This window comes from Tiliqua scincoides, chromosome 14 (assembly GCF_035046505.1).
Source record: "Tiliqua scincoides isolate rTilSci1 chromosome 14, rTilSci1.hap2, whole genome shotgun sequence".
Taxonomy (NCBI): Eukaryota; Metazoa; Chordata; class Lepidosauria; order Squamata; family Scincidae; genus Tiliqua; species Tiliqua scincoides.
Genome location: NC_089834.1, coordinates 8,518,207 through 8,527,060, shown reverse-complemented (window position 1 = coordinate 8,527,060; position 8,854 = coordinate 8,518,207). Strand labels below are relative to the sequence as shown.

General features: G+C 42.5%; 1 protein-coding gene across 1 annotated transcript; it reads right to left on the bottom strand.

Moving 5' to 3' along the window:
* Positions 1-619: 619 nt before the first annotated feature.
* SDF2L1 (stromal cell derived factor 2 like 1) lies at positions 620-6,627 on the bottom strand. Its single transcript, XM_066609840.1, has 3 exons — positions 6,351-6,627; positions 2,964-3,160; positions 620-1,548 (listed from the first exon to the last, which is right to left on the bottom strand). Exons 1-3 carry the CDS (start codon positions 6,547-6,549, stop codon positions 1,270-1,272), a joined length of 675 nt encoding a protein of 224 aa, XP_066465937.1. The 5' UTR covers positions 6,550-6,627; the 3' UTR covers positions 620-1,269.
* Positions 6,628-8,854: the final 2,227 nt, after the last annotated feature.

Genomic DNA, 8,854 nt, shown 5'->3' with positions numbered 1-8,854 from the left:
CCCAACTCCTACAAGGGTGCTGGGAGCACTGTAAGTGTGCGTGGGGAGGGGGAAAGGCAGCAACACGATCCCCAGGATTGCACTGCTGCCAGGGATGGGAGAGTTTTGTTTTTTTTAACTTGCCTGCAGCCAGCACTGCAGTCCTGGGGGGTCCAGGAGCCCTCTGCACAGCTCCCCATGTCTGCAAAAAGTCTTTAAAAAGGGGGGGGGGCACTTCTGGTTTTCATGATGAAACTGCAAGTCCCACTTTTTTCTCTTTTTAGACTTTTGAATGGGCAGACGGGCAGAGGGCTTTCCAGACCTCCCATGACTGCAGCGCTGGTTGCAGGTAAGTACAAAAATCCCTTCCCATTCTTGGCAGTAGCGTGATCCTGAGGATTGCGCTGCTGCCTTCCCCCTCCCTCCCCTTCAAGGGGCAGGGACAAGTGCTTCCCTGGCTGGTGGGTCGTGACCATTAATGGTGCAATGTGTACCATTAATGAATCCTGAATTCAAAGAGCTCCATGTTGTATATGTGAAAATACAGTAGACTCTTTCCTGTACATAATACATTTTAAAAATAAAATAAAAAGTGCACGGGGGGGGGGGAACAGAGTATTGAACAAAGTTGCCCCAGTAATATAAAGGAATGAATTTATTAAACAGTATGAGATCAGAATTTTTTTCTACAGCAGTTCTAAGGAACAATCTTTCATGTAGTTCTCTCTCACTATTGATACACAACCAGTCAAAAATGTCAGAATAAAAATATCCCATTACTCTAAAATATTTCCCCTCCATAGGACATAAACACTAACATTACAAACAGTGAAGAACAGTGGGTGCTAAAACAAGCTTAAGCGCACTGGAGATATTTTTGGTTAATACCCAAAAAGTGTTTCATCTACAACCCTCACCTCGCCTTTTACTTCTTTCTAAATTGACATAACAAATTACAGTCTCCCTTTCTTCATTTATTTTTGGGTGGTGGTGAAAGCAAGGTTTAAAGAAGCCTTTTTCCATAAATTCACTTACCACCTGACATAGAATTATAAAACACAGAGTTTATTGCACTTTGACTTTACACTTTCATCATGTTGGTAAAAAGTGGCTGCTGACAACAAACAGGAATCAAACCGCCAATCTGCTTCTTACCAGTCAGAATTCACCAGTTATTCATGAAAACACTAACCTCCAATTAAACTAGTGTTGATTGAGGGCAGTATTTACAGAAGGGAACCAGTTTATACCCTTTGGTGGAGAGATTCTACAGAAAGATCCTTCGTACATTTAGAGTTCATCATGCTTTGCAGAGTCCAAACTGGGCTTAATGAAGATGCCTTCCATTGCCTTCCAGTAATTATGATGGTTAGGAGAATGCATGCCATGGACTTCTCGTTGGCCCTTGATTGGGTGGCCATACTGTTCGCCTGTTACTGACAGGAATGCATCCGTTCCTATGTGCTTGAAGCGTACTGCATCGTTCCGGTCCCAGTGTGACCCGCTGCACTGCACTGTCCACACATCTAAGTCGTCTCCTTCTCCATCATCACCAAAGGCGCTTACCTCCTGTTAGACACAGAGAAAGAGAATGCTCAGTTAGACCCTGCTCAATTACACCAAGGGCCTAACCCTGTTCCCCACAGGATGCTGGGAGATGTTAACCATTTAAAGGCTTCCATACGATCAAAATAAACAAACTTGTTTTACTTGCTTATATATGGCATGAGTGCAGATTTACAGAACCACAAGTGCAAATTCATCATGTTATAAGACAGAGCTAAATCATGCAAGCTGATCATGTCCCATGTGAGATGGGCTACAAATGAACCAAGAAGATATTCAAAAGTTGAACAAGGAGGAGTACTTAAGATGTTCTTCACTTGGGTACCATTTGATTTAGGACCAGCTGTGGACCTACTACAAAGGTAGACTGATATTACTCATAGTCATCCATTTGCTTGTGAAGCACACTGAACACTTTAAAGTTCTATTTATAAATACTAGTATTATAAATTAGATGTACCAGTCCAGTCATGGAAATACAGAATTCTTAAGTAGCCACTCACAGCATTTCCTCCCTGACTTAGGGCCCAATCCTATCCAGTTTTCCAGCACTGGTTGAGGGCTGCAATGCCTCCAGTAATGCCAATGAGGGCTGCACTGCATCCTGTGGTGGGGAGGCAGCCTCAGAAGCCTCCTAAAGGTAAGGGAACATTTATTCCCTTGGGACTGTATTGCAGCTGCAGCAGTGCTGGAAAGTTGGATAGGACTGGGCCCTCAATGCTACGTATTCCACAGCAAATTGCTAACACCAACAGCAACTACAATGGAATAGGCTCACAATTACTTAGGGCAAAATCCTAACCAACTTTCCAGCACTGGCACAGCTGTGCAAGTGGGGTATGTGCGGCATCCTGCAGTTGAAGGGCAGTAACGGAGGCCTCCTCAAGATAAGGCGATGTTTGTTCCCTTACCTCAAAGCTGCACTGACCTTAGGTCAGTGCTGGAAAGTGGGTTAGGATTGCGCCCTTAATTTATTTAAATGATTTATATCCTGCTTGTCTCTCCAAATAAACAGAACACCCAAGACAGTGCAGTTGCACAGCACAACAAAGTTGTCTTCTGCATCTTTTAACTAACCTTGCAAATTAGGAACATATCACTGTCTGCACATCCTAGGAATACAGCCTACCTGGACTCACAGTGAGAACAAATCTGCATAGCCAAGAATGATTTTTCCATACTTTAAAACACTGGTCCTGTCAGAAGCGGATAGGTCTCTTCAGAAAAAAAAAAAGTTACATATTGTACCAGTCATCATGTAACCAAAAAAGACTCAAAATATCATACCCAGTTTGTATCACACCTATACTTCATTGTGTTTCTTGACAACCCTGGAATTCAAAATTTCCCAAAATTATATTTGTTTACATTTCCTACATACACCTGAAATAACTGTGAAGGACAAACTCTGGTTTCACCTGGTTATTGGAGAGTGGCGATGGGAAGTGGTGAGTGTGCAGGTTTTTCCCTGTATTGACATGGGTAAGGCGTATTGCTTGCCCACACTTCACTGGCATCCCTCGCTGGCAGGACCCATCTGTTTTGCCTCGAATCCGCCAGTAGCTATTAGCATCATCAGAAGATTCAACTCCAGTTACTGACTGTTGACCACTTCCTGTCAACAAAATAGTCAGGCACGGTTACTGCATGCAGGTACAGAGCAGAAAGAAACAGAGTCCCCAAGAGAGGCTGCTACACTTGCTTCTTCAATCCTTCTGGGGAACACTCCACTTTGCAAGAGTTTCCTCTCTATTTCCCCACTTTCTAACCTTCATTTTCAAACGATGGCTATGACAGCTAAATGACACTTCCACGCAGAGAGGTAATATACCTTTCAACACCAGCAGTGGTGTAGCTACTGGAGGGGCACAGCACTACATTTTGCAGGGCACCTTAACGCGCCGTGCCAGCTGCTCTGCCACCCTTGGAGCCATTTCCATCCGAGCCATGCCTCTGCTTTGCTCTTGCCAGTAGGAATGGCTCCAACAGCGAGGGGGGCAGCCTGCACAGCACGTTGAGGTGCCCTGCAAAACATAATGCTGTCACTTCCCATAGCTACACTACTGAACACCTGTCACTCTTGAGAAGGCTAAGGATTCAGGATGCTGTTCCCTGATTTTGGCCTTTTTCCTTGACAACATCCTAACTTGAATTCACTGCCCACATACATACATGAGACTCTCCTGCTCTTTAAGAAGTGCCTTAAGATTTTTATCTCTAAGGCCTTCCTAAATCTGATTTTAATAACTCCAGGCAACGTCCCTCCTTCGTCTTTTCTCACTTTCTTTTTCCTATCTGTTTTGTCTATACAGACTGTAAGATTGCAGGCAATGACCTGTCACTATTAGTTTTATGCATGCACAGTGCCTTGTTCCTCTGGAGCTTAAGAAATAAGACATATCTTATTAGCACTATTATAAACACAAACAGCTACATGTCACCACTGCCAGCCTACTAACTGAAAACAGATGCTGGACTGAGCTAGACCCTCAGTATGACTCAGCAGGGTGATATATATGTTGTCAACAATCAGATAAATTTATGGTAGAGATGATTATCAATAAGTATTAATCATGATTGAGAAGAATGGCACTACCACGTTTAATAATATTTGCGTTAAAAAACAATAAAAAAGAAAAAGAACATCTTCTCCCTTGTTGCCTCTTATGCTTGGAATCATTTCTTGAAACACCTATGAGATATTTCCTCTCTTACTTCCTGTTATCTCCATATCCCGATTGCAAGCCCTATCCTCACATCCTGCGTAATACCCCAAGTACACCTGTGGCATAATATACATGACAATGATAAAATACACATATGAGACTACTGCACATCCCTCCTGGGCTTATCCCAGCCCAGACTTATCCAAACTGTAAGCCCCTCCAGGCAGGGACCTCTCTCTTCACTCAGTGTTCTTCAACCTTGGGGTCAGGACCCCAATGTGGTTGCAAAGCCTCAGTTGTGAAGTTGTTGCAACTTACAGGAATGAAAAAGGTTGAAGGCCACTGGACTAGAGCACCACCAAGTAAAGGCGGGAGGCATCTGGTGCAGCCCTTCAGGTACCAGGAGATGGTGTCCCAGTCCCGCTCAGGACTTAGCAATGGTACTAAAATACAATGGTACTCTTACTTCATTAGTGCCAGGTTTCATGGTCACTTTTTTGCACTCTCTAATATTAATATTTGGTTACAGTGAATGCTTCTGGGAGGGCATTACGGAGGCAGGGAGTGGGCAGTGGTGGTGGTGGGTGGGCAGAGTTCATGGAGGAGGGGGTGAGATTGACAGTGGGGTCCCCCATATTGGGGTCATGGCACGAAAAAGGTGGAAGACCACTGCTCTACGTCGAACACCACATTCATTGATGCACCAATGAGGCAATGACACACACCAGGGAGCAATGGCGTCATGACCAGTTTATTCTGAAATATTTGCCTCCCTTCTTTCTCCCTCCCAAAGTGCATGACAGCCCAATCCTATGCATGCCTACTCAGAAGCAAGTTCCATTATAGTCAATGGGGCTTACTCTCAGGTTAAGTGTGGATAGGAAGCTGCAACCCTAGCCACACTTTCCTGAGAGTAAGCCCCATTGAACACAACAAGGCTTACTTCAGAGTAGACATGAACAGGACTGTGCCCTGAGAGAGCAGAGAGAATGACAAAAAATAAATCCAAGGTTCAACAACCATGAAACACAAGCATATTACTTCTTGATAAGGTACTGATCCACTGATATTGTACTTACTGATAATGTACTGATGCATTCATAATACACTCAACTTATTGATAATGTATTTACACTGATAATGTATTGATACACTGATGTTTTGTATTTACTGATAACATACTGATGCATTCATAATACATTCGATATTGATAATGCATCATATTTACTGATAATGTATCATACGTATTGATAATGTATTTACATTGATAATGCATTGTACTTATTGATAACATATTGATACACTGATTATATCATACTTATTGATAATGTATCATAATGATAACGTATTGATACATTATATCATATTGATACATTGATAATGCAATTACTATTCCATAAAGATATGTTGATAATGAACTGTACTTATTGATAATGTATTGCTACATTGATAATACAATTACTTATTGGCAATAATGTTGATAATTAACTGATAATGTATTTACATTGATAATGCACTATACTTATTGATTATGTATTGATAATGAATTTTACTTACTGATAATGCATTGATGCACTGATTATATCACATTGATGATGTATCATTGATAATGTATTGATACACTGAATATACCATACTTATTGGTATTGATAATGCAAATGCTTATTGATAAAGATATGTTGATAATGAACTGTACTTATTGGTAATGTATTGATAATACAATTACTTACTGATAATGATCTGATAATATATTGATACATTGATAATGCACTATACTTATTGATTATGTATTGATATTAAACTGTACTTATTGATAATGCATTAATACACTGATTATATCATACTTATTAATAATGCATTGCTAATACACTTACTTATTGATTATGTATCGATAATGAACTGTACTTATTGAAAACATATTGAAACACGGATTATAACATACTTATTGATAAAGTGTCGTATCGATAATGCTTTGATAAAGCAACTATTGATAAAGACATGTTGATAATGCGCCGCACTTATTGACAACGCGTTGATAATGAGCTTAGTGATAGTGTATTGATATACTGATAAGGTATTGGTGATGGTAATGATGGTGGTGGTGGTGATGATGACGACGACCCCCCCCCCCGCTCTCACCGGAGCCGTACTTGACCTCGTGCGAGTGCAGCCGGACCGCGTGCCGCGTGTTGAGCAGCTTCAGCACCGAGCCGCAGGTGACAGCGCTCGCCTCCGTCCCCCGGGCCAGCGCCAGGGCCAGCAGCAGCCACGGAAGCTCCCGAAGAGGCGCGCCCCACCGCGCGGGGACGACGCCACTGCAGCCGCGCACTCCGCTCATCCCGCCGCCCGGCGTGGCTCCCTCCGGACTCAGACAGAAGACGCTTCCGCCACCGGCACGGGCACTCGGCGCCCAGCCAATCGGCGCCCGCCAGCTCCGCCGCGCGCCCCGCCCCGCCCCTTCCCCAGAGGCCGGGAGCACCACGAGCGACGCGCTCATTGGCGCGCGGCGCGGCCAATCGCAACAAGCGGCGTGGCGGCGGGGAGGGGGGAGGCGCGCGCTCGATCTCCCGGGGGAGAGGCCCGAGGAGGGGGCGGGGCGCTGGCAGGCGGGCCCGAGGGGCGCGCGCCCCGCCCCCAAGGCTGAGATTGACAAGTAACGACCGCCGAGCCTCTAAGGCGACCACGCCCTTCCCGCCTTTTTCCCTCAGGCTCTGGATGGAGCCCTGTGTGACGTCACTGTCAAAAAAGTGGCATGTCTACTCAGAAGTAAGCCCCATTACAGTCCATGGGACTTACTCCTAGGAAAGTGTGGATAGGCTTTTCAGCCACAGAGTCCAATCTTATGCATGTATACTTAAGTCAATGGGACTTACAATGCATGTAAGTCAATGGGACTTACTCCCAGGAAAGTGTGGAGAGGACTGTACCACAAAAGCCCAATCCTAAGCATGTCTACTCAGAAGTAAGTCCCATTATAGTCAATGAGGCTTACTCCCAGGAAAGTGGGGATAGGATGGCAGCATTAGTTACCACTTTTCCACAGCTCCCTCTTTTTTTAAAGTTATATTTTAGTATTTTTTAAAATGTCCCCACTATTCTCCTTAGAGTGGATGACAAGGGGCACAATCCTAAGTAGGTCTACTCAGAAGTAAGTCCTATGGTGTTCAATGGGACTTACTCCTAGGAAAGTGAGGTTAGGATTGCTGCCAATATTGATTAAAAGCAGTAAACTACTACAAAAATGCATTAAGACGCAGCAACTGTGGAAACAAAATCATCCCAAGTATTAGGACATTTATATACCACTTTTTCAAGTTTCTTATTTTCTTTCATCCTGAAAGAAAAGATATTCTACACATGCTCAGAGAAATGTGGGCTTTGGGTGCTGGCAAATTCCTTTTTTAAAATATTTATGTTTTGTTAGAAATGTTTAATATCTAGAAACCACATTTCAACAGTTCCTAATTTTTTTTACCCCAAAAGGAAAGGTGCTCTGCTTAGAAAAATATCACCTTGAAGTGGTACCAATTTTTTATGCTTTTCCATGTTATTATAAATTGAGAATATTTATATAACATATAAATATCTTATATATTTCTACCTTATCAATATAAGATATGTATAATCTTATAAATTACAGCAAAATTTCAATTTAAAATTTTTTTATTATTTTAATTTAGAAAACATCTTACTCCATTTTTCCGCTTCAGGTGGCTCACACTATCAGTTAAAAACATTATCAATAGAAAAATAAATAAGATAACTGGAGCCGTTAAGGCAAAATCATAATGAAGAGCAGTTAAAGATTTACAGCCCAATCCTATGCATGTCTACTCAAAAGTAAGTCATCATGGGGCTTACACCCAGGAAAGTGTGAATAGGACTGGGCCCAAGAAGATAGGATTGGGTATCAAGAGAAGCTAAGAAAAACCATATGAAAAGTTAGCCTCCAATGAAAAACAGGCAAGGAGGAAGATTTAGTACTTGTATTTTGGAAATTTATATCCTGCACTTTCTTCTTGTGTTAGGGAGACTCTCAAGGCAGCTATCAGTTCCAAATTAAAAACAATGAAATTTCCAAAAATAAAACCATAGTATAAAAGTAATACCAAAATACACATCACTTTTTATGTGATGTGTGAGTGCATGTAGACTTGTACGCCACTTTCAACAATATTCAAAATATTTCATTATTATTTCAAATATTTATATGTCACTTATTTATAAGTGACATAGGGCATAATCCTAAGCAGGTCTACTCAAAAGTAAGTCCTATTGTGTTCAATGGGACTTACTTCCTGGAAAGTGAGGTTAGGATTGCAGCCATAGTTGAGAAGAAAAGAAAATTTGGTTCTGTCCCAAGCACACTTCCAAGCAGGCAGGGGGGCAAGGGTGAGAGAGGTTGTGGGAGGAGGAGGAGGAGAGACAGGTGAAGGAGGGAGAAGCAACTCCCTCCCCACTGCTGAACTCCAAGACCTTGTTGTTGCAATCTTCAATGAGTTGAGGGATAGCCAGTGTGGAGGAGGAAGCATCAGAGGTTGGAGATGATGAGCAATTGCTATGGATTCAATTTTCTGATTTCCATTGGTTTTCTCTCTGGTCCTCCTTGTAGAATACTAAGACCTTGATTATAAGACATCCAA

Bases quoted from the DNA above. Each gene is read 5' to 3' on its own strand.
- SDF2L1 (XM_066609840.1), bottom strand. From the start codon at position 6,549: ATGAGCGGAGTGCGCGGCTGCAGTGGCGTCGTCCCCGCGCGGTGGGGC. The intron at 3,161-6,350 runs GTGAGAGCGGGG...TTTTGTTGACAG, and splicing joins CGAGGTCAAGTACGGCTCCG to GAAGTGGTCAACAGTCAGTA. The intron at 1,549-2,963 runs GTGAAACCAGAG...TGTGTCTAACAG, and splicing joins CGCCACTCTCCAATAACCAG to GAGGTAAGCGCCTTTGGTGA.